The 26,264-nt window shown below is 46.2% G+C and overlaps 1 protein-coding gene across 1 annotated transcript; it reads right to left on the bottom strand.

The window, feature by feature from the left end:
* Nucleotides 1-21,085: 21,085 nt before the first annotated feature.
* RNF224 (ring finger protein 224) lies at nucleotides 21,086-25,300 on the bottom strand. Its single transcript, XM_063144948.1, has 2 exons — nucleotides 25,281-25,300; nucleotides 21,086-21,596 (listed from the first exon to the last, which is right to left on the bottom strand). The coding sequence occupies exons 1-2, from the start codon at nucleotides 25,298-25,300 to the stop codon at nucleotides 21,086-21,088; spliced, it is 531 nt and encodes a 176-aa protein (XP_063001018.1).
* Nucleotides 25,301-26,264: the final 964 nt, after the last annotated feature.

Genomic DNA, 26,264 nt, shown 5'->3' with positions numbered 1-26,264 from the left:
TGGAAAAGACCGGGTGAGATGCAGGTCCATCTCCCTCCCTCCCCTCAGTCTCCGCTACTCTCACCGTATCTGTGTTGGCAGATGAATCCGGTGATCTCAGTGGTTGGGCGCACATTGCAGGGCCTGGTGGTCCATGTGCCGTGCTGGGCAACATCAGCGGGCTGGAGATTCAGGGCTGCACATTGATCCCGCACCTTGGATGGGGCTTTTTCTAGAAAACAGAGGGATGAGAGGGATCACTAGAGCTGCTCAAAGTTGCTTCTGCCTAGTCTCCACAAAAGCTGCACCTGCCTCAGCCCCACCTGTGGTTTCTGATGCTCCCAGCTGGGCCGTGGCTGCACTTGGGGCCCCTCTCTCCCCACCCCAGGGGGCCTCTTTCCCTCCCTGAGGGACACGAGCAAGAGCCGTCGAGCCACTCTGTCATGCAGGCAGAGACTTAGCTGGCAGCTGAGCCCAGCACACCTCAGCACACCTTCACTTCTACGCCCTTTGCTGGGTGTGTGTGTCAATTTTATCACCCATTCATTCATTTTTAGATTGATGTTAGAAGTGGCACTAAAACACTTTTCTGGCATATAGAGAGAGAGACAGAGAAGTGTTTTAGCATTACTCCTAAGATATTTTGATATTTAAAGTATCAAAATAACCATGAAATACCACTTAAATCAAAGAATGTTATGGTGCTATCCCTCCACTCCCTGTGTATATATTAAAAACACATTGGGGATGGGGGAGAAACCCTTTCCAGTCATTGCCATTTTCACAAGATGGGTTAATGGGAAGGGATTTTTTCCCCACGGTTGGTTAATGGTTAATTCCCCCCCCCCCAAGGTTGGTTAATGGGAAGGGTTTGGTTAATGGGAAGGGATTTTTTTTAATTAGCATTATAGTGTTATGGCACTATATGCCTATAATGCCATAATATGTTTTGTTTAAAGCAGCATCGTAATATTAAAAGGGGGTGCACTGTTTTTAATGGGATCCAGAGGGAGAGACGGGTAATAAATAAATAAATAAATTATTATTTATTATTATTCCACATGGCTGTGATTCCGGATTGTGCCACTCTGTCTAGGCCATACAAATTAGGGGCTCAGGAAGGACCACACTTTGAGAAATCATCGTACCTGGATGCCACCGCAAATAGACTGGAGACGAGGAGTCACTCCACTTCCAGGCAGTCCCAAAGCGCAGTGCGATCCACATGTGCCAACCGTCTTCAGGAAAGGCATCTGGAAGGGAATTGGCAGAACCACCGTGGACCAACCCATCTTGGCAAACACACACACACACACAAACAGAGAGAGAATTTGACAGGAAAAGAGGAAGACCACAGCCTAGAGAAACAACCTGAGAGAGTGGAATGGGGGAAGCTGCCTTCTACCAGGCCCGACTATTTGACCATCCAGCCCAATATTGTCTTCCTTTGACTGGCAGCAACAGCTCTCCAGGGTCTCAGGCAGAGAAGGGTCTTCTCCATCCCCTGCTACCTGGTCCTTTTACCTAGAGATGCCAGGAACTGAACTTGGAACCGTCTGTATGCAAAGCAGGGGCTCTGCCACTGAGCTGGGCCCCTGCTCTGCTGGTGTCTACAGCACAAGGCTGACCCCAGAAGCTGGCCTCCTTTTAAAAATAGCAACAATAACAACAACAATCAGTGGTACCCTATTTCTTCGATTCTAAGACGCACTTTTTCCCCATAGAAACATCTCTAAAAATGGGGTGCGTCTTAGAATCGCGGGTGTGTCTTAGGTGTTTTTTTTCTGTTGGTGGTACTGACATTAGTGTGCATCTTACAATCGATGGCGTCTTACAATCAAAGAAATACGGTATATACATGCTTATGCATGTATACATCAACGCTTCACCTTATCAACACCCTCCACACACACTAATTTGCTCCAGGCATGGGGTGAAGGAGGGAGGATTTCTGATGACAGCACAGGTGCCATCCAATGGGTACCCACCACTTTCCCCCAACTTTCTGGGAACTCACAGAACTGTTTTTCTCCCCCAGAGCTCACTGCAGTGAAGAAAAATGTGTGTGTTTTCAAGTGAGTGGAAGCTTTCTAGTCACCAATGCCAAACTTAAAATGCTTTTTTATCTTTACCATAAAACAAACATGAGGGTGGATCGGGAAAACTTGGAGGCATGCTTGAAAAAAACAAGTCCAGACAACTGTGGAGGAAACGTGATTGAGGTTTACACTTCCAACCTCTTTTTTATATAATGATTTGTATCATTTGTTTGTTTATTGTATTTTTATCCCACTTCTCATCAAAACAGGTAAACCAAGACAGTCCCTTGTCCCACAGGCTTACAATCCCACAGCCTTACAATCTGAAAAGACACAACACACAAGGGATGAGAGGGAATTGGAGGAAATGAAGTTGTCTTTTAGCAGGGCTGGTGGAATGATCCCGCTTCCCCCTCATCTCCTCTCTGCACAGCTCTGTATTTTATCAAGACATCTTATTGAGAGGCTTTTAACGGTTGTTACTAAAATCCCTTGAAGGGGCAGGTTAGAAATCAACTGTGGCAGCTGCCTCTCTGGTTTGCCTCACTGAGCCCTTACCTGATAGGAAAGCATTCTCCTCCTCATCGCGGACAATTGCTAAGCTCCCCCCGGATTCCTGGCAGAAAGACTGGGCCTCTCTCCACGACCTCCATTCCCGGAAGGATGGGAAGTGAAAGACATAGCAGTGGGAGCGGAAGCGCACTTTCCTCACAGAGCCAGGGAAGGCATCTAGAACACAAAAAAGGGGCAGGGGGTGGGGACAGATGCTAGAATCTAAGAAGGTGCAGCTGTAAAGTCTACAGCTGCATAAATAATGCAGGCAACATCTGATTTAATATCATGGAGGAGTTTATCAATGGCTATTAGTGATTTTAAGATCAACAAGAGACACACACACACCCATTTGCCCACCTGTGAGAGCAGCTAGGTGAGTGACTGACCACATGAGGGCCTTTTCTGCAGTAGCCCTACACCTCTGGAATAAATTGCCATAGGGTGTCTGCCAGGCCCTATCATTGCAGGCTTTTAAGAAGACCCTAAAAAAGTATTATTTTACTTTGGCCTCCTGAAATGTTTACTGTTGTTTATTGTAGGTTTGTTTGTTTGGTTTTTTGCTGTTTGTATTGCTTTTTAAGACCGTGTCAGTTTTTATTATGAGTTTTATTACTGTATGCCACCTTGGGAGGGCTTCTGCCCTGAAAGGCGGCCAAGAAATATTTTGAATGAATGAATTATTGAATGAATGAAAGGTAGATTTATTTTATATATTGCTACAGTTGTGTGTCATCTTTTTTCTCCAAGGAGTCCAAGGGAGCATTTTATTCTCACAGCAACCCTGTGAGGTGGATTAGGCTGAGAGTCAGTGACTGGCGCAAAGTCACCCAGTGAGCTTCCTGACTGAGTGGAGATTTGAATTCATGTCTCTCCAGTCCTAGTCTAACACTCTAACCCTGACACTGTGGGTTAGATGGAACCTTCTTGTACAGAGGCAGTCTACCTCAGAGCACCAGTCACCAGGGAACAACTGTGTGTGGGGGTGCCTCTGTGCCCATCTTGTGGGCTTCCTGAGGCCCCTGGTTGGCCCTGTGGGGAACGGAATGGAAGTGTGTCATGATTCAGGAGAGTTTTTCTGAATCCTCTTTGTAAATTTAACTTTGCGTAAGCCCCTTGTTCACCATGTAGGAATTTCCTTGCACCCAATAGCAGTGTGTGGTGTTGTTGATTTTAAAACATTCCCCATTTTGCTCCCCTGCCTCCTCCTGGATTTTGAGGTTGGTGGCAGGGGATGTCGGGAGGGCCCTGTTTGCTCTCACCAAGTTCCACCCCACCCCACCCCACCCCCAGTACCTTTTACCGGCACCTCACAGATGAAGGAGTTGTTGGCTCTGCAGACCCAGTCTCTCCACTGGCCTGTGTAGATGCTCATTAGCTGCACACAATGCTCCTTCTTGGGGTGCCCTTGGAGCCAGTTACTGATAAAACACAAGGATTCAAAATCCAAGAGGTGAGCTGCAAGAATAACCTGTTATTCAAGAAGGAGCTGATGACACCTTCCTTGGCCACTCTAGGAGGTTGAAACCATCTTGGAGCAAGGAAGTGGGGGGAGATGGGAGGCAGGCACAAACAAGTAAGAGCTTCAGGCTGCCTTCTAGCCCTTTTGCATGCGAAGTGAGCACTCTTCCCCCTTACAACAAGCCTCTCTTACCTGTACCAGCTCTGAGAGATCGGTGTGCCATCCACCCAGGTCAGCTGATCCTCTGCCTCTTGCCATGCCAACCCTATCCAATAGTGTGAGGAGGACCGTCCCCTGGCACTGCCTGCAAAGTCCATCAAGAACATCTGTGCCAAACCATATCCAAAGGCAATGTTAAGACAGGGCAGCACCACATTCTTCAGCCAAAACAAGCTATTTTATTTATTACATTTTTATACCACCCAATAGCCGAAGCTCTCTGGGCGGTTCACAAAAATTAAAACCATTAGGAACACAATAAAACATCCAACAAGCTAAAAACGCAAATGCAAACTACAATATAAAAAGCACAACCAGGATAAAACCACACAGCAGAAATTGATATAGGATTAAATACAGAATTAAAACAGCAAAGTTTAAATTTAGATGTTAAAATACTGAGAAAATAAAAAGGTCTTCAGCTGGCGACATAAAGAATACAGTGTAGGCGCCAGGCGGACCTCTCTGGGGAGCTCATTCCACAGCTGGGGTGTCACAGCAGAGAAAGCCCTCCTCCTAGTAGCCACCTGCCTCACTTTCTTTTGCAGAGGCTCACGGAGAAGGGCCCCTGTGGATGATCTTAATGTCCGGGCAGGTACATATGGGAGGAGGTGTTCCATCAAATAACCTGGCCCCAAGCTGTTTAGGGCTTTGTATGTTAGTACCAGCTCTTTGAATCGGGCCCAGACCTGGACTGGCAGCCAATGAAGTTGTAAAAGGACTGGTGTGATGTGATTTTGCCGGCCAGTCCTTGTTAGTAAACGGGCTGCCCTGTTTTGTACCAGCTGAAGTTTCCAGACCGTTTTCAAAGGCAGCCACACGTATAACACATTGCAGTAATCCAAACGAGAGGTTATCAGAGCATGGATAACTAGCTAGGCTATCTCTGTCCAGATGAGGGCATAGTTGGTATATCAGCCTAAGCTGATAAAAGGTGCTCTTTGCCACTGAGTTCACCTGTGCCTCAAGTGACAGTTCTGGATCCAAGAGCACCCCAAACTACGGACCCGATCCTTTAGGGAGGGTGCAACCCCGACCAGGACAGGGCAAACATCACCTCACCGGACAGAAGAACCACCCGCTAACAGTACCTCCGTCTTGTCTGGATTGAGTCTCAGTTTGTAAGCCCTCATCCAGTCCATTACCGTGCCCAGGCACTGGTTCAGAACAGCCACTGCCTCACCTGGGTTTGATGAAAAGGAGAGCTAGAGCTGGGTTTCATCCGTATATTGATGACACCTCAGTCCACATCTCTGGATAACCTCCCCCAGCGGTTTCATGTATATGTTAAACAGCATAGGGGATAAAACAGAGCCCTGTGGAACCCTGTGGCATAAGTGCCATGGCACAGAGCAATAATCCCCCAGCACCACCTTCTGGAAGCGGCCATCCAAGTAGGAGCGGAACCACTGCAACGCAGTGCCTCCAACTCCAAGCTCAGACAACCTATCCAGAAGGATACCATGGTCGATGGTATCGAAGACCGCTGAGAGGTCCAGGAGAACCAACAGGGCTACTGCCAAGAGTGTTCCCCAAAGTCACTGAACTGGGAACAGGATTTAGCCTCCCTGGCACTATCTTCTGTAATGGCCACCCAACCTCCAGCCCGACTGCCAACATCTCTTGCCTCTGGCCCTCTATTCCTTATTGCCTGGTCCGTTACCTGGCCTCCAGCCTGTTGATGACCAGACCTCCCTCCTCTGGCCCAGGTGACCATCACTTTACCTGTGTCCAAGCTGGACTCATAGAATCATACAATAGTAGAGTTGGAAGGGGCCTCTAAGGCCATCGAATCCAACCCTCTGCTCAATGCAGGAATCCATCCTAAAGCATACTCTGGGATGATTGAGAAGAGATCCTGGCCCTCCTCTGTGTGACAACCTTTTAAGTATTTGAAGAGTGCTATCATGTCTCCCATCAATCTTCACTTCTCCAGACTCTGTGGCAAGCACCCTGCTGCAAGCTAGGCCCTGATCTGACAAGCCTCCAGATTGATTCCTTGGCTTTCTCCCTTTGCCTTCTCCCCACACTAAAATATTCTCAGCCTGCAGATTGCCAAAATCATCTCTCTTACCTGCTTGTTGTGGTCCTTGATGACAACCAGCTCAGCCTTTTGGTCCTGACAGAAGACTCTGGCCTCGCTCCAAGACAGAGTACGACCAGCCGGGAAGTAGAGACACAGTTCCTCCCTGTACATAATCCATCTTGGAGGGCACACACCCAGCACTGGATGGAGAGTGAATAAGGGTGCATTCATTACAGTCTCACCATTTCTTTCTTTTCAGTTTTGTCTCTTGCTGTCACATCTCCAAGCCACAGCAGTTCTTGAACTGGTAATTTGGCATATGCTAGGTGGGGGTTCATGCTCTGTGCCTCCTCCAAGGCCAAAGGAAGGAGCAACAGGGACAGAAGAACATGCACCAAGACACCATAACATGTCAAGTGATACTCCCTGACCCCTATCTGGACTTGCACCTAGAAGACCTGCTGTTGTTGGCAAGAGACCACCTTCACTTCTCTCTTTGCTTTGTCCCACCATCAGCTCTGGAAAACTTGGCTGTTCTGTGCAAACATACACTTGCTTCCCAGAATTTATGGACTTGGTTTTTAATCCCCCACCATACCCCCTGCATAAAATAATTAAGGATCTGTACAATTGCAACCATCTGCCACCCAACAAATCAGCTTCAGTAAGTGGAGAACAAAGGACAGGGGCCTTGAGGCTGGATCATGAAGTCACTTTGTCTACTGATGAAATAAATTGGTAGAAGAAATTAGAATGCTGTCATTGGTGAATGGGAGCATGAGCGGAATGGTACAATGTAGCCTTCCCCAACTGGGCCCCCGATTATACGACAACAAGATTGCCCCTCATTGAATATAAACCCGAATTTTCGTTGATTCGAATCTAGGTAAAGAGCGTCACACTGTAGCAGCAACAGCAATTTATCTCCTGAATTTTGTTTGTAGTGCAGTTATCAATGTGCACATGCACATTATCGCATATACAATGCTATTGACATAGACGACAGAGCTATAAATTTTATCTGCGGAACTCCACAGATTCATAAAAGAGGAAAACCGAGGGCTTAAAGGAACGAGGCAGCAGAGGAGGATGCAAGCGGGGGACTGAACACATCTCCTTTCTCTCACTGCCCATTCCCCCCGCTTTGTTCTAATTTTAATAAATTATTATTATTATTATTATTATTATTATTATTATTTCTTACCCGCCTCTCCATTTTGATCGAGGCAGTGAACAACAGTAAATACAAAACACATAAAACTGAATTAGAACATAATATACATTGTTAAAACATTCTAAAAACCTCCATCTGTGGACCTCCGCAGATTCATATAGTTCAACATGAAAACGGCGGGAAAGAACAAGGCAGACAGAGGACGCGATAGGTGGGAAGGTGGGAAATCGGCCAATCGCTTTGTCCTGACCTCAAAGTTACACCCACATGTCAAAATGTGATTTAAATCCCCCAAGAACACATAACTCTAATGCGGTGCAAACTCGGACATTGATCCAAAAGGCGCAGTAAATCGCAAATGCGAATATGCACGTTATCGCATTAAAAACTCGGCGTTGCAGTGAATGGACGGCTGTATTATGTGTCTTAAAACGCGAGTCTGCGCATTTACGTAAGGGTAAAGAAGCTGTATAGACAACCTCCAGGTGTGCTCCTGAAGCCCTTGCCCTTCCAACTCTACTATTCAATTACCCTGATATCTGTTGGGAGACAAATACTGCCAAAAGCGGCCGTTCCAAGGAATTCCTGACATGTTTGGGTGATAACTTTCTCCTACAGAAAGTGGAGGAAGGAACTAGAGGATCAGCAATCCTTGACTTGATATTGACCAACAGGGATGACTTAGTGGATAAAGTGGCAGTTACAGGAACTCTGGGGGAAAGTGACCACGTCATTCATGAATTCTTGATGATGAAGGAGACAAAAGTTGAGTGTAGCCATACACGTACTCTGGATTTTAGGAAAGCTGATTTTAATAAACTCAGAACTATGATAAGTAAGGTCCCGTGGCAAATGAGCCTAATGAGAAAAGGAGTGCAGGATGGGTGGGAGTATTTAAAAAAGAAAATTTTAAAGGCACAGTTATAAACAATTCCAACAAGGAGAAAAGATAGAAGACAACAGAGGAAACCAATGTGGCTCCACAAAAAGCTTAGAGATGACCTAAAAACAGAAAGGGATACATATAGGAAGTGGAAGAAAGCCAGGCTACAAAAGAAGAGTACAGACAAGTGGCGCAGAAGTGCCGAAATGGCGTCAGGAAGGCTAAAGCTCAGAATGAGCTGAGATTAGCGAGGGATGCTAAAAGCAATAAAAAGGCTTTCTTCAGATATGTGAGTAGTAAAAGACAGAGGAAAGAAATGGTGGTTCAACTGCTTAATGAGGATGGCAAATTGATAACAGTTGACAAAGAAAAGGCTGAAGTGCTCAATTCCTACTTTGCCTCAGTCTTCTCCCAAAAGCGGGTCTATGACCCCCCTGGAAAAAGTGAAGCAGAAGTTGAGGGGGCAGGATTACAGTTTGAGATTGATAAAAAAAATGGTCAAAGAACACCTAATTTCCTTGAATGAGTTCAAATCTCCAGGGCCCGATGAACTGCATCCTAGAGTAATGAAGGAGCTAGCGGAAGAACTCTCAGAACCTTTGTCTATTATCTTTGCAAAATCATGGAAGATGGGTGAGGTGCCGGACAACTGGAGGAGGGCTAACGTTGTCCCTATCTTCAAAAAGGGCAAAAAGGAGGAACCCGGGAACTACAGACCAGTCAGTCTGACATCCATCCCTGGGAAAATTCTGGAGCAGATTATAAAGAAGTCAATCTGTAAGCACCTTGAAATCAATGCAGTGATCACTAGAAGCCAACATGGATTTGTCAAGAACAAGTCCTGTCAGACAAATTTGATCTCATTTTTTGATAAGGTAACCTCCCTTGTGGACCGTGGGAACGCTGTGGACGTCATATATCTTGACTTCAGCAAAGCTTTTGACAAAGTACCACATGACATTCTGATTAACAAACTAGCTAAAAGTGGGCTAGATGGAACAACTATTCGGTGGATTCACAGTTGGCTACAGAATCGGACTCAAAGAGTACTTATCAATGGAACCTTCTCAAACTGGGGAGAGGCAACGAGTGGGGTGCCGCAGGGCTCAGTCCTGGGCCCAGTGCTCTTCAACATTTTTATTAATGATTTGGATGAGGAGGTGCAGGGAACGCTGATCAAATTTGCAGATGACACCAAATTGGGTGGGATAGCTAATACCCTGGAAGACAGAAACAAACTTCAAAGTGATCTTGATAGGCTGGAGTGCTGGGCTGAAAACAACAGGATGAAATTTAATAGGGATAAATGCCAAGTTCTACATTTAGGAAATAGAAACCAAAGGCACAGTTACAAGATGGGGGATACTTGGCTCAGCAATACTACAAACGAGAAGGATCTTGGAATTGTTGTAGACTGCAAGCTGAATATGAGCCAACAGTGCGATATGGCTGCAAGAAAGGCAAATGCTATTTTGGGCTGCATTAATAGAAGTATAGCTTCCAAATCACGTGAGGTACTGTTCCTCTCTATTCGGCCCTGGTTAGGCATCATCTAGAGTATTGCGTCCAGTTCTGGGCTCCACAATTCAAGAAGGATGCAGACAAGCTGGAGCATGTTCAGAGGAGGGCAACCAGGATGATCAGGGATCTGGAAACAAAGCCCTATGAAGAGAGACTGAAAGAACTGGGCATGTTTAGCCTGGAGAAGAGAAGATTGAGGGGAGACATGATAGCACTCTTCAAATACTTAAAAGGTTGTCACACAGAGGAGGGCCAGGATCTCTTCTCGATCCTCCCAGAGTGCAGGACACAGAATAACGGGCTGAAGTTAAAGGAAGCCAGATTCCGGCTGGACATCAGGGAAAACTTCCTGACTGTTAGAGCAGTACGACAATGGAATCAGTTACCTAGGTTGGTTGTGGCCTCTCCCACACTAGAGGCCTTCAAGAGGCAGCTGGGCAACCATCTGACAGGGATGCTTTAGGGTGGATTCCTGCATTGAGCAGGGGGTTGGACTAGATGGCCTTGTAGGCCCCTTCCAACTCTGCTATTCTATGATTCTATGATTCTATTCTATGAGTCTGTGATACTCAGCATTCGCAGCTAGCATTTTGCCTGTGTTCGGAAGGCATGTTGGGGAAGGCTGGAGTGATGTTAGCATTAAAAACAATGTTTAGAAAGGAATGAAGAAAGAGGGTATGGAACAACGGCCAGGAAGTGTATGAGAACTAGCCATGCCAAGCAGAGCAAGGTCAGCAGTATTACTTAAGAACATAAGAAGAGATTTGCAGCTGAATCAGACCAAAAGTCTATCTGGTCCAGCATTCTGTTCATGCAGCCGACAACCATCTTAGATGAAATAGCAGATTTCGTTCCAATAAATAATCACCAGGAACTCTAAATAGCAACTGCTACCTTTTTGCAGGAGTGTCATTTTAGATTTCAGTTGAAGGACACAAGCGGTTTAGGAGAGGAGCCAGACTTCACAGCAAAGATCAAGTCCTGGTCTTGCATATATTCAAGATTAATTAAAAGGAAATAAATTGGTGGATTTCAATAGCTTGGGGGTATAGTTACATTTTATGCGGGTGCTCTTTTACGATCTTGGTTTCCTTCAGTTTCTCACCTGAATTTGCTAAGAACAACCCCAGGGCCACTTGCACTATCTTCCAGTGCAGCGCTGGCCTCATGACCCTGAAATCAGAGGAACACTGCAGTTAGTTTTGTGTAGTCTCTGAGATATGAAATCATCCTGCTATGAAAACATCTCCAACATAAACAGGCTACATACCAGCGCTATCATTTTATTTGATCATGTGTCAACTTTGGAATATCAAGACCTTGTAAAAAGACCAGATTTTGAGCTGGAGGACCTGCTTAAAATATTATTGTCACCAGGGATTCTGAGCCACAATTCTTGGTACATATGGCTTGATGGCTGCACAGAGCAAGCTGAGCGGTACGCTCCAACAACATCCTCTGCGAGTCAAGTGATCCACACTCACCTCACAATCTCTACCCCAATGAACTGTGGATAAACGGCGTGGATGGATGGGTGTGGCTTAGGTCTCACCCAAAAGTTTGTTTATTCATTCATTTGTTGGGCCACGAAAAGGGTCCCAGTGTGGCTTACACTTCAAGATGCATCTGGAGGGTGGGGGGGAACAAGGATTAAATGAGGCACCTTCTGTGTGCAAACTATGGCCGCTACCACTGAGTTATAGTCCGTGCCCTGCGCAGTGTGGTTCCTGGTTCCCTTACCTCGGAGGAGATGGCAAAGCCCTTGCCCAAACTTCTGAGCAACCAGACCTTTCCTTCAGTTCAATGACACATTAATCCAGACTGAAAACTAGGGCACATGGACACTGCGCACTAGCTCATGCTTGCATGCTCCTCACTAGATTATTCCAGCATCAAGTGATGACTTGGATGTCTGGAGGAGCTATCACAGATCTCAGCCTGCAGGCAGCACTCTTACACCTGTTCACACCACCTCAGTGTAGCACTTGACATTTCGGCCTTCTTGCCTGTCATAAAAGGGTGCGCGTCACTCACTGCAGTCCTGTGCTCATGTAGCTGAAATAAGGCATTGTGCTCATTGGGTCTTACTCCTGGGCATGTGTCCATAGGGCTGCTGCAACTCAAGTAATGTCCATCATGTGGCAACTGGCCAAACCCATGCAAATGCATTTGGATCTCTCCCCGCCACAACTGTCTGTTTTGGACCAGGGATTGAATGTAGCAGTGGCCAAATGACTGCTTCAGTCTGATAGATTTAGGGTTAATACAGAGAGACACAAGATCTTTTTGTATTATGGGACCAGCCACTAAATAAACTCTCCAAAGTGGAGAAGTTCATTCACATCCACTTGTGTGGTACAGACTATTTTGTAAAGAACTGTTGCTTAAATCAGGGTGTGGGTGTGGGTGTGTTGTTTGGTTTTATTTTATTTTTTGCATTTCCTATATCTATGTAGGAATATCAAGCAAACCCACATTACCAGGAATATACATTCACTATTTGCTTTCTGGCCTGATTTACAACATTCTCACATGGATGAAACAGCCTGAGAAATGGACGTTTTAATGACAAGAGTGTGAAAATACATTTACCTTTTCCATGTGGTCTTTTGTTGCATCAACATTCAGTCCATGCTCCCACCACCCTGCGTAGAAACAAACAATTACCTTCAAAATGGGGTGGAGGTGGGGGAGGAAGCCCCAAAAGTGATTATGTGCAAGACGCTGAGGTAAAAAAAACCGTGCTTCCCTGCCTTAGGTGACTAGGAGGGTTTATTTTCCTGTGAAGTTACATCTTTCAAATGCTAAGGAGACCCCATCCCAAATTAATAAGCACAGAAGGAAAATAAGACTAAAACATGTTTGCAAACCTCAGCCTTGATCCCCCCCTTAAAACCCTTTATAGTCAGGGTGGTAAAATGGCTGACATTCGCCCACACATTTTCAAAGTGTTCTTACGTGTGAAGCAGGGTTTCTAAACTGCATTCATGGTTGTGTGTGTGGAACTTGTGGAAATAGATTATTCTAGGCGACTCCAGGGTTATCTTGTGTATATGGCAATAGTTGCATTAGGAACACAGATGATCCCCCCACTAAACACTAACCAGTAACTCTAAGCAGGCTTCGTTTAATCCACCAGTAGGCTACTGCAGGCCTAAATGAGGCCTGTACTTAGCTACCACCGTTCATTTGTTTTTAAATGAACATAAGAAATGGGCCATTGGAAATAGATTGCACTGAGGCACTCCAAAAATCCAATCAACTGGTCAGGTCTGAGCCATACCCAGGCCTTCTCCTAGGAGCAGGATGGCCACGCCTTTGTGGCAGGCCTAGGCCTCTGGCCAGCTGCACAGACCGGAGGGGATCAATGGGTGGATTTTCCCTGCATTACCAAGGGGATTTGTTTAAATTCTGTCTGTCAGGAGTGGGTTGCTAAAAAGCCCAAATTAGAAGGGCCTGGCCAGAATTTCATTTTATTAGCCAGTGCCAAAAGGGGACATCAAGCCCAAAATAACAATGTGCCATCAGTATTTCTGTTATTTCCCCATATACAATCGCTTTTAAACAGATGTTTGTGCTGCTCAGGGAAAGACACTCTGTCCATGGTCAGAGAGAGATGCTAGAATTTTGAGTAACAAAAAGGGGTAAATCAATTATTAAAGACCCCTGGCAGACAAAATACAGGGAATTGTCACTTAACAGGGACTTTATAGTAAGCAGAAATCCCCAGGTGAGAAATTACCAGTTTGGGACTCTGAATACAATCTGAATACCAAGAACCTTTCTTAATATACTTTTTTCTCAGAGAAGTTGGTGCCTCACCTATTTGACAAACACCCTATTTTGGGACATTTACTGTGCATGAATGGCTGCTTTATGCTCCGACAGTAAGATGCTTGGAGAGGGAAAATGTACGAGCCAGAAAAACCAGCTAACAATGGCAGTATTGACTTACTTGGATGGGTTTAAAACCAGCTTGCGTCAAGAAGAGCGTGAATGACAAAAGCTGCTTTAAGTGACTCTGTAATAACAGTCGCGGCAGTATTGACTTTATAACTAAATATGGCACCGTTCCTAGGCCAACAGCAAAAGTGAGATCAAAAGCTGTCGTTTCTTAAACCTGAAGCGAGCCAGTAATCTGAAGATACTTTGGATAGTGTTTGCTAGGTTATAGAGCTCAGTATTTGAACCAGCTTTAGGTGACTTTAGGTGTCGGAATTCAACTCAGACTATGAGCAGTTCTAATAAAGCCTAGGGTGCCTCTGAGTACATGCAGAACAACGCAATAAATGTACGCAAGTCTTGCTCGCATCCATCTGAGGTTAGCAGGCGGAGTTTCTGTTTCCTAGAAGATCTTCCTCTCAGGTAGCCTTTGGTTTAAACAAGTCCTGACTCTTTGCCTAAACAAATCCGGCCCAAGGAAAAACCTGGGCTCACAAACCCCTGAATAAGTTGTGAGCCAGGATGTTTTGCAGAGACAAAGCACTCACAAACCCTGCAAACCTTTGCTGCTTCTGCCAGCTGGAACCTTCTCATAGCAGCCTCCAAATGCAAAGCCTCTCTCTGGCCAAGTCCAGGGAGTTTCAGCCTTCACACAAGCAGGTAGAGCTTGACAGCCCTTCGGTGGGTTTATCTGGTGACCATGGATGGGTCTGGGAAAATGCCCAGCGCTTAATGTTTCCTACAATGCTCTGGAGTAGGACTACAACATCTCAGGATTGGGGGGCAAATTTGGCCCTCTGGGGGTTTCCCTTCACGTTGACCCCACCCTCTTTCCCCCAAGCACCAATTTGGTGGTTCCCTGGCTTTTGTGCAGCTCTCCACCCCCATCTAAAAAGCTGAGTTACTGGCAGGAATTGCTTTAGCGTACAATGAGTTGGCATTCTGGGCCCCACCCCTTTTGCCTTCAACCCCCCCACATCCAACTGCAATGTGGCCCCCAAGAAGGTATCCAAACTGGAATTTGTCCCTTGGGCTGGAATAACTTCTGCACTGCTCTACGCTAAAATCTCCAAGCTGCACCGCTGCTCTGAAGCGACACTTTATCCGATGCTTTGGGGCACTGTGGGGAAATCGAAATGGTCAGTGGCTTCCGAGCAGCCAGTGCAGTAAGTCTGCAGCCAAGGGGCCAAGTGGGCAGTGCCTCTGAATGGAAAGCACCCACTGCCACTGCAGGCTTGCCAAGGGAAAAGAAAGCAAACGCCTCTGTTTTGCAGCTGGTGTGGCAGGGCACACCAAGCAGGGTATGTCTCTTCATTAGCGCTTTGGTGCTTTTGAAACATTTCAATTCACCGTTAAAAGGGCCAGATCTACACTACTGCTTTAAAGCGCTTTATAACAGTTTTAAAGCGCTTTAAAGCAGTTAAAGCGCTTTATAACGGTTATAAAGCGCTTTAAAGCAGTAGTGTAGATCCGGCCAAGGACTCTTAATACATGTGTGGATTCTTCCTCTATGGCTTGGTACCAAACTATATTCTCCCATAAAAATGTCCCTGGGTTTTAAGACCTTCTGAAGAGGGGCTTCTCAGAAAAGGCCACCTTGAGCGCCCCCCTGGACAGGGCACAAGGAGAGCATCTCTGACAATTCTACAACATCTCCCTGCCCACTGTTTAACTGAGCTTCTAAAACTTGACGGGGTGAGACATATTGAGGTGCGTTTTCCTTGGGAGCAGCTGCCAGCGCCGAGGCGGGAGCCTCAAGAGGCGCTGGTTTACAGATTTGGATTGCCTGGTACTGGGGTGGTGGATTAAAGCTTAAACTTCTAGTAGGCAGGGCAGCTGAGGGTGGATGGTGAAATTTTTCCAAGGATACTTTACATTGGTACCAAGAAAGTAAAATCTCAACCGGGGTTCTTGATGTAAAACCTCCCCTATTTTTTCCCAATCACTTAAAAGTAGCGAACCGCCTTTAGGATACCACAAACAATATTTTCCTATCTCACCAACCAGCTTCTGAAACGAGGACAATGTGGCTTGCCCTCCTGTCTTATTGACTATGCGGGTTAATTCTATCGCGTGTTTCTGCTGGAGGCTAGACAGCTTGCAGCCCATATTTACCGCTTGGAGTCTTTTGAAGATGGGGGTCTCGAGGAGACGAGGGTGCACCGCTGGAAGCCTGCGCCAGGCTGACGGCAAATATGTTAGGCGACTGCGAAGAGGTCCCTGTTCAGGCGCCACTCTGTAGTAATACTCACGCACACACGGAGGGTTGAGGGTTGAAGTGACCGAAGTGACCGAAGCCACTTCCGTGCCTTTATTGAGCATACACAGAGTTTTATAGCAAAATCCCTGCTCCTTCCTTCTCCCTCCCTCTCAGCCGAAACCCCTTTGATCACCCTGCTTGTATCCAGAATCCACACCTTTAATCCCCTCTGTCCGCTGAGTCAGTCTGCCTGGTTGTTGATTCCATGCTTAGCCTAGAGGTCCATCAGGGCATGTCTAGGGTTGAACAATGGTCAATTAACTGGGAGGAAGATAACTGCAAAGCCCTGCTTCGCTGGGGCAGTCTTCTGTCAACGTCACTCTCCAGGCCTGTACTGTAACACTTCAGGCCTGGGTGCTACAAACACATTACGCCATACGTTGTTGTTTCCACTGGCTTCCAGCCTGCTTCCGGGCCCAGTTCAGAGTTCTGATCTTAAGCCCCTTGTTGGCTTGAAAGGAGAGGACCTGAAGGATCAATTCTCCCCAGAGGGATCTAACTGGACCTTGAGTTCAGCCTCAGAGGCCCTTCTTCAAGGGGTGCCCCTTCCAGAATGGGAATGGAGTGGCTACGAGGAAACAGCGTTGCAACACCCTCTGCAGAGGGTTTGTCTCATGCCCACGCTGTCATATTTTCAGTGCAGATGACCTTCTTTCCCCCGCCTTTTTAATCTGCTCTAGTTTTTAACTATGCGGCATTTTTAAATTTATTTTCTACTCCTTTAATTTTAGTTTTTAATATATTTTATTATTACACTTTAATATGACTGTCAGTGATTTTTTAAATTTCTTATTTTATGTTGTAAACTGCCTAGAGAGCCTTTTGTAAATGAAATAAAGAAAACAAAGTACCGAAACCTAGCACAATTCTCAAGCAAATTCACATTTACAAAAACATGCATGTGTTTTTAATTAAAATCGAATCAAGACATCCTGAATGGAAATTGTATGACTCAACACATAAGGTAGTGTTGCATCCACAAAAGAAAACATGGTGGAACATTTTTGGTCATTACAAATGTCTCATGCTACTTGACAGGATAAGTAACCTTCAAATATCCTGGGATGGGCTGAATTAATTATTTTAACTTTCCCTGTAATGAATTTAAAGTACAAAACAACTAAGAGGAATAAGATGATGGAAATAGGAAACACAGTTAAATAAATTATTTTTCTTTCTCTTCCTTTGCTTCAGAATTTGACTGCCAGAGTTTCTAAATTCAGATTTTATAATCCAGCACTGGCCGCACATGAAACCAACTCCTCCTGTGGTTCATCAAAAAAAGTATCTTCAAAATTTAAAGATGCATATGAGATTTCACTGAGACATTTTTCAAACTTAGGGTGTAACCCTATGCATGCTTTGACAAAAAAAAGTCCTACAACTCCCAACTCCCAGAATTCCCCAGCCAGCACAGCTGGGGCATGTAGGATTTGTTCTGTCGAAACATAAACATAGAACATAAGAAGGGCCCAGACTAAGGGTCCATCCAGTCCAGCACTCTGTTCACACACACACACACCAGCTGTCAAACAGGGACCCACAAGCAGGACACAGTGCAACAGCAACCTCCCACCCATGTTCCCCAGGATAGGATTGCCCTTGTGGTTTTTCTTTTTCTTTTTTTGACACATGCTCAGATTTCCCGTCTCATTTTTCAGTTTTTGCACTTCCCTCCCCCACATGCCAAATTAGCAGCACATAAACAAACATGTGCAGAATTGCACATGTTTGTTTATGCGCAATTCCGGTCCGTCCCCGGAGGCTAATGGACTCCAATGGATTCCAGAGGGCTCTGGGGGATTTTCCTGCTGGTATGGCTGGTGCTCCTGTCGAAGCCCAGGTCGCTCTGAGGAATGCAGAGATGACTCGGGCGGTTGACATGATCGCGCCCAAGCGCCCTCTCCCTCTGAGCAGAGCCCGGTCAGCTCCTTGGCATACACTGGAGCTGAGGGCAATGAAGCAAGCAGGGAGATGGCTAGAACGCAGGTGGAGGAAGACTCGTGCTGGGTCTGATCGAACACGGGTTAGAGCTCACTATCGAGCCTACTCTGTGGCGGTGAGGGTGGCAAAGAGGTAGTTCTTTTCCACCAGCATTGCGTCTTCTCAGTGTCGTCCGGCGGAGCTTTTCCGGGTGGTTCGCGGCCTGTTACACTCTGGGCCAGGGCGTGAGATGGTGGAACCCTCGGTAGAACGCTGTGATGAGTTTGCACGGCACTTTGAAGATAAAGTCGCTCAGATTCGTCATGAATTGGACACCACACTTAATGCAGCTCCACTAGTAGAGGCGTTAAGAGCGCCGTCCGGCTCTGTTTTATTGGATGAGTTTCAGTTATTCCTTGAGAGAGGGAGTGGTGCCAGCCTCTTTAAAAGAGGCGGTAATTAGACCACTCCTGAAGAAGCCTAATCTGGACCTGGAGGATGTTAACAACTACAGGCCGGTGGCTAATATCCCCTTCCTGGGCAAGGTGCTTGAGCGGGTGGTTGCAGGACAACTCCAGGCACTCTTGAATGAAACGGATTATCTAGATCCATTTCAATCGGGTTTCAGGCCTGGTTTTGGAACGGAAACTGCCTTGGTCGCCGTGTGGGATGACCTCTGTCGGGAGAGAGACAGGGGGAGTGCAACCATGGTATCCTTCTGGATAGGTTGTCTGAGCTGGGAGTTGGAGGTACTGCGTTGCAGTGGTTCTGCTCCTACTTGGATGGCCGATTCCAGAAGGTGGTGCTGGGGGATTATTGCTCTGTGCCGTGGCTCCTAAGCCATGGGGTTCCGCAGGGCTCTATCTTATCCCCTATGCTGTTTAACATATACATGAAGCCGCTGGGGGAGGTTATCCGGAGATGTGGACTGAGGTGTCATCAATATACAGATGATACCCAGCTCTACCTTTCCTTTTCATCAAACCCAGGTGAGGCAGTGACTGTTCTGAACCAGTGCCTGGGCACGGTAATGGACTGGATGAGGGCTAACAAACTGAGACTCAATCCAGACAAGACAGAGGTACTGTTAGCAGGTGGTTCATCTGTCCGGCGAGGTGATGTTTGCCCTGTCCTGGACGGGGTTGCACTCTCCCTAAAGGATCGGGTCCGTAGTTTGGGGGTGCTCGTGGATCCAGAACTGTCACTTGAGGCACAGGTGAACTCAGTGGCAAAGAGCACCTTTTATCAGCTTAGGTTGATATACCGACTACACCCTTATCTGTACAAGGATAGCCTAGCTACAGTTATCCGTGCTCTGATAACCTCTCGTTTGGATTACTGCAATGCGTTATACGTGGGGCTGCCTTTGAAAACGGTCTGGAAGCTTCAGCTGGTACAAAATAGGGCAGCCTGTTTACTAACAGGGACTGGCTGGCGAGATCACATGACGCCAGTCCTTTTCCAGCTTCATTGGCTGCTTGTCCAGGTCCGGGCCCAATTCAAAGTGCTGGTATTGACATTTAAAGCCCTAAACGGTTTGGGGCCAGGTTATTTGAAGGAACACCTCCTCCCATATGTACCTGCCCGGACCTTAAGATCATCTACAGGGGCCCTTCTCCGTGAGCCCCTGCCAAAGGAAGTGAGGCAGGTGGCTACTAGGAGGAGGGCTTTCTCCGCTGTGGCACCCCGGTTGTGGAATGAGCTCCCCAGAGAGGTCCGCCTGGCGCCTACACTGTACTTCTTTCGTCGCCAGCTGAAGACCTTTTTATTCACTCCGTATTTTAACACTTAATTTTAACTTAAATTTAAATTTTACTGTTTTAACTCTGTATTTTAATCTTATATCAATTTTGCTGCGTGGTTTTATCCTGGTTGCACTTTTTATACTGTATTTTGTAATTGTGCTTTTAACCTGTTGGTTGTTTTATTGTGGTTTTAATTTTTGTGAACTGCCCAGAGAGCTTCGGCTATTGGGCGGTATAAAAATGTGATAAATAAATAAATAAATAAATAAATAAATAAATAAATTTGATGCACTGAAGAAAAAAGGGGCACAAGCTGTGCTACCCACTCCCCAAATGGATGAAACAGAACCCTAGTTCCTAAAAGACGACCCTCTCCCACAGCCAGTTGGCCCCTGCTCCCTCTAGAGATGGGGGGGGCAAGAGCTGCTGACAGACAGCTGCTGCTACTTGTAAATCGCTGGGTTACAAGCGGAATTGAAACTGACCTTCCACACTTGGGGGTGGGGGATATTGTGCTTTTTTTGTGTTTACATCCCGCACTATCAGTGCTCCTATTCCATCCTTGAGCACTACAACGCCATCTTTAAAGGCTGCATTTTTGACATGGCTAGTGACTTTCCACATAGCTGAACCCACTGCAGCTCAGCACACGTTCACAATACCCTTTGCAACCTACACCATTTTTATTTTTAAAATTTACCCTTTAAAGTAGCATTAAAACACCTTTCCAGCTACTTTTTAAGACTCAAAATAACAATGAAATGCCACTTGCATAAAAGAGTTTTAGCTATACCACCATAATGCCAATATCCCTGAGAGTGTGGAAGAGCAATGATTTATTAGTGCTAGGAGCTTTCTGTCTGGAAACACCCTCTGCAGTAAGAAAAAAAGGTAGAAGCAACACTGGGAAAACATGGCGGGATTATAAATGGATGATGACATCATGTGGTCCAGTAAAATGTGGTTGAATAAACCACAGCAATTCCATAATGAATGCTCGCCTGGAAGCAGCCCATGTCAATATCTGTCTGAATAAAAGAACTTAGAGCTGCTCCGTGCATCAGCTCCGTGCAAGGACCAACTCCAGGAAAATAGGACTATGGGGTGATCCATTACCAAGCCCACTTGCAGATTAGATTTATTCTGTAGTCATACTATGAGTAGCCAAAGCCTAAATCCACAAAGGAAGGCTGCTGGAAGTCAAGGAGCGAGCAAGAGAAAACAAGTGGAGGTGAATGGCCACGTACACAACATAGGAGAAGTCTTCACTTGCTGTATGCTGGATCTGGGGATTTCAAGCTCTGGTTGGCCAAAGTTTCTGTTTCCAGTACTAAGGTGGCCACCCTGGCCAAAAGTTGAGTTAGCCCTGAAAAGCTGCAGTGGTCCCACAGCACAAGCAGTGGCCACAGCAGTCGTTCTGTGGCAAATACGGCTGCTGCAACGTCTCCTGGCAAAGGCTTGTGGGCTGCTGCGTGATTGGTTTCTCCTTGGTGGGCATTTTTGGGGCTGGATCTGGCTCCATTTTGGCCACCATCCGCGGATGCTCCTTCTCAGACTTCACTGCTAAAAAGGCCGCTAGATCCAGGTCGAGCATCGTCACCCCTCCGCGTGGGGTGGGTGTGTTTTGGCGGCATTGTGGACACGGAATCCACCACTGCTCATTGGTCACCACATTGAGGCGCCTGATGCAGGCCTGGCAGAATGTGTGGCCGCAGTAGAGGCGGCGAGGCAGGCGGGCCGCGAGGTCGTAAGAGCAATAACAGATGATGCAGTCGATCTTGTGACTGCTGCGAGCAATCGGAATCAGGGACTGGACCTCGGACCTCAGCTCTGCGGCCTGACTGCTTTCAGCCCCTGGAGCCTGAGGCGTCCTGGTGGGGAGAGAAACAAAGAGAGGCAGCGTTCAGTGCAAGGCCATAGACTGGCCTTCCCAAACCTGGTGGGACAAGAACTCCCAACAGCCCCCAGCTAGCAGGGCCAATTTCAAGCTCGGCAACTGGCCAAAGCCTCCTCAGTCAGTTCTGCGAGGGCTGCCCAACCTCTGCCACCCAGGCCATAGCCAGAGACCCACGGTTAGGAATCCTCCAGGCAGACCAGGGGTGCTCCCAGGTGAGGCTTTCCTCACGCCTCGCTCACAAAATTTTACGGGATGTCAAGTCATCATTGTCTTCCACTTATAATCCTCTGCATTTCCCTACAACTTCTTCTGCCTTTTATCTTTCCACAAAAAATCTGCTAAGGAAGAAAAGATAGAATAGGTGTGGCAGGGGTCCCCAAAGCAGCATCTGTGAGGGCCTCCAAGGGTGCCTATCAGGTTCTCTGCTCCCTGACCCCTTCAAAACAATTGTTTTAAATAAAATCCTTGGAAAATGATATGGTAGTCTTCTTCCTCTCCCTTTCCAGCTTCTAGCTTTGCTCTTTCTCTTCCATCTACCGCTTTCCCTTTCGACTTCCTCCTCCCTCCCAGCCTCTGGCCTCATTACTTCTCTTCTCCCCCCTCTTTTGCTCACTTTTGTCCAGCCAGCCCCCACAGCAGCCATTAAATAACCAGCCAACTCCTCCAGGGGAGCCATTTTGTTGTGGTGCTCACGGCAGTTTCTCAAATTCCCAAATGTGCCCATGGGTGCAAAGAAGTCGGGTCCCCTGAGCTACTCAGTGTCTTTGGATTTGGGAGTGCTAGGAGCCTTGTCCAGAGCATCCCAATTTACAGCTCAGTCCAAAGTATATTTTCTCAGAAGTCAGTTGGTCCCATTGACTGCAATGGAACACGAAAACCCACTGGTTTGTAGGCCTGGACTACAACTCCTCCTAACTTTAATGCCCTTTGCTACTCCACCCACAATAGGAATCAAACTTTAAAAGGCCAGAGTAGATACTTTCAAGGATTATATTCTTGCTCTGAAAGGGAAGGTACACTGTCAAAAACACGGTTTGCACAGCTGAGCCTCTTCAGCAAAGCTTAGGTTGGAAGTTCCGTCATTCCATTCTGTTTGGGCACTTGCTCATCTAGACGTCTCACGTTTAGCTTGCTGTCAAAAAAGCAAAAGTCCTGGGAAGATGCTTCATACAGAGAGCTACGAGTGGTTTAATGCACTCTTGCCACATCTGGTATCTGGTATCGCAGTGCGTGACTCACACATCGTCCCTGTCCTGCACCCATCTTGCCTCTTTTCCTCCATTTTGCATACTATTTGATGCAGGGAAAGTCTGGATTATTTTCCCCAAGTGGATTTAATGCACCCTTAAGCCTCTGTGTATTGCTGTCCTCTTGCTTTTTCCTTTGTTGGAGGCATGTGCTTTGAATGGAGTCTTGCTGACAAAAGGGGAGGGTGGGGCAGTTCTCCTCCTCCAGCATACCGTGTGGAATGAATGGACTTGTGCTTAGTTGGTTGAATGGACTTTTTACTTCTCCAATCCTGCCCTCATTACCTGCAGAAATGGAGCCCAGCCAATGAAACGTTGAATCAGTAAATCACTAGACAACAAAGCCAGAGCAAGGGCGGGAGGTAAGTAGCCTACATCTCTGAGGACCCCAGCAGATCTCTATTTTTATGAACTGGAGATGAACTGCTGCACATTATCAAAGTAAAGGAAAACAGATCCTCCACAAATGCAAACAGGTGGAATGGTTCAAGGGGGAAAGAATTTTTTTAAATCCTAAAAATTAAGGCATGAACAGATCTGGTTCAAACTTGGCTTTGCTAAAGCCCTCCTTAAGAGCTATCATGGTGCAAAGTTTCATCACTTTATCTTTAAAAATACGCAGATGTAAGCAGTTTTGTTAATTTCCATTTCAAAAATTGCTCAAAATCAAGGCATGAACAGATCTGATTTAAACTTGGCATGGCTAAAGCCCTCCTCAAGCGCTATCACTGTGCCAAGTTTCATCTCCTTATCTTTAAAAATTACACAGATGTAAGCATTTTGGTTAGCCACAGATGTCAATATCAAAGCTAGCCCTCACCCTACTCAGCCTCTTCCAAATATGGAGAGAGACTTACTTCTGAATAAACATGTATAGAACTGACTTTTAATAGTGTGGTCACTCAGAAGCTTTTTTTTAAAGTCTAAAACAGCAAACTGGAAAAGTGCTCTTTAATCCTATGCTTACTTCTGAAATTTTACTTCTGTTTACTCAGAAGTAAATCTCTCTCTATTCAATGGGATTTACTCAAAGGTAAGCATGCATCGGATTTTAGAATGACTTGGATGTAAATGCAGTTGAAATCAATGGAATTTACTCTTGAGTAAGGGCTTTAACTATGGTGAATAAAGCAAAAAAGCCTTATTTGCCATGGTTAAAGCCATGGTTTAAGGTGTCTTCTGAACAGGCCCTTTGTTTGATTTATACCAAGGTGGGTCTGACAATAATACAACTGAAATTTAAAATAAAAATGTTGTTAAAACAATTATAAAAGAAATACATTAAGAAAACAACAATAGAAAAATTAAAAACTGCACCTAAATTTAGTGGACAGCTCCTGGACTGATGCTGATTGGGGCACTGTTGTTGCTACCAGTTAGTTCACCATGCTCCCATATATCATAGACTAGTAGAGTTGGAAGGGGCCTCTAAGGCCATCGAGTCCAACACCCTGCTCAATGCAGGAATCCACCCTAAAGCATAAAGCATATAGGAGGGAGGATGACACAGGAGGATGGCACCAGCTCCCCCACCCCCCAACCTGAAGCCAGCCCTGAAGCATACCATCTACTGTCTTCCCCATAGTCTGCTTGTAAGAGCTTGGAGCCAATCCATTGAGCAATTCAGTTTGGACACAGCTGGCCCTTTGAAGATGCAACAGGGCTGCATCCCTCATCTAGCAGCTCAGCTTAAGGGGCTTCATTAAAATGAAGACAGAAGAGTAATGTCACTGAATGTCTGCTGCCCCTTACGCCTGGAACACTCTTCCAGAACATTTGAGAACTACAAGTTCAACCACAGCTTTTAAAGCTCAACTAAAAACTTTTCTTTTTCCTAAAGCTTTTAAAACTTGATGTTGTGCAGACTTCTACTGTTACTTTCTACTGTTAGTTTTTCCCTACCCTGTGCCTGCTTACCCTACCCTGTACCTGTTTGCATTCTCTTCCCCTCCTTATTGTTTTACTATGATTTTATTAGATTGTAAGCCTATGCGGCAGGGTCTTGCTATTTACTGTTTTACTCTGTACAGCACCATGTACATTGATGGTGCTATATAAAATAATAATAATAATAATAATAATAATAATAATAATAATAATAATAATAATGAATCCGGCAAAAAGTCCCCTCTAACTCAGCCAGCCAAAACTTCTTGGTGACCCAATAAGCAGCCTTCTCCCACTGTCTGCTCCAATATTAGTGGACCGTCAATGTGCCCAGCAACCCTGCCTGCAAGAGCTGCCCTTCGTTGCAGGAGCAAAACGCAGGAAGAGATCCACGGTGTCCATGACCATGATGGGAGTAAGGGGACACCTCTGCTCCAGTTGGGCACCTGCTACCTAGAATACCACCCAGCCGTGTCACTGTAGTAACCTGCATGCAAATACCTGCGGGGGGGGGGGGAACTTACATTTCCTGCAGCGCTTGCATCCTCACTATGCTCAGGACAAAATAAACAAACAAGGACAAAGCCACAACTCTGCTTCGGGCCTGCGAGCCAGGGGTCCCTTTGACTAGCAGACGGAGGCTGTTGGCCTCAGGGTGGTTTCTTGACAGCGCATCTCCCATAAGCCTGCCACCGGCTTCTCACTCTGGTAATTATAGGAGGTTCACATTTCAGACACAGTTGCGGTATTGTATCTGCCACGAGGAAGCCAACCTCATGAGATAGAGTTACTGTTGCCCCGGCTGACAATAGCCTCCGAAATACAAGAACGCGCTCCCTGTCTGCCTGTCTTCCTGGGCAGAGCTTAATAGCCAGCCAGGGCCCAGATCTCAAGAGTGAAAGGAGCCTTTTTTGAGATCTTCATCAGGCTTCTGCTGGCAGGACAGACAGTCCGATACACCTAGGATTCCAAACACAGGATCCTTCCTAGGAAGCTGGGAGCAGGCATTTTGCCCTGCTGCCAGGACTTCTTCATTCCAAGCTCCTGGCCCACTCACAGAATGACAGTTTGCAGAGATCCTCACCTGAAGGAGGGACCCATTTTCCAGGAGCCATGACAGGCCTGGAACCAGTTTATATTTGCAGTGTAGCTGGGCTACAAGTTGATATGCCCCTCCAGGCAAGGGCCTTGCAGCGCACTGTGTGCAGCCCTGGACTACCAACTTCGGGATCTCAAGAGCTGTGAGTTGCAAAGGTGGCCTCAGAGCTCCAGTGAATCCTGCTGAAGTGTTTATGGGGTCCCTGAGACAACGATGCAAAGACTGACAAAAATGCTTCAGAACAGGATTTTATTATTAATATTTATTTACTGCTTCTCATTTGAAACAAATCCTGAAGCAGTTTACAGATGAAAACAAATAAAAACAAAACAACAAGTTAGGAGCCATGCTGGATGATACCAAAGGCCCAGCTAGTCCAGCATTCTTTTCACACAGCAGACAACTAGTA

Source organism: Elgaria multicarinata, chromosome 19, assembly GCF_023053635.1.
Source record: "Elgaria multicarinata webbii isolate HBS135686 ecotype San Diego chromosome 19, rElgMul1.1.pri, whole genome shotgun sequence".
Taxonomy (NCBI): Eukaryota; Metazoa; Chordata; class Lepidosauria; order Squamata; family Anguidae; genus Elgaria; species Elgaria multicarinata.
The sequence above is the reverse complement of the archived record's forward strand: the minus strand, read 5'-3'. Positions and strand labels throughout refer to the sequence as shown.

Excerpts from the sequence above, each read along its gene's own strand:
- RNF224 (XM_063144948.1), bottom strand. The coding sequence starts at position 25,300 with ATGCAAGCGCTGCAGGAAAT. Across the intron at positions 21,597-25,280 it reads ATGCAAGCGCTGCAGGAAAT|GACGCCTCAGGCTCCAGGGG; the intron begins GTAAGTTCCCCC and ends TCTCCCCACCAG.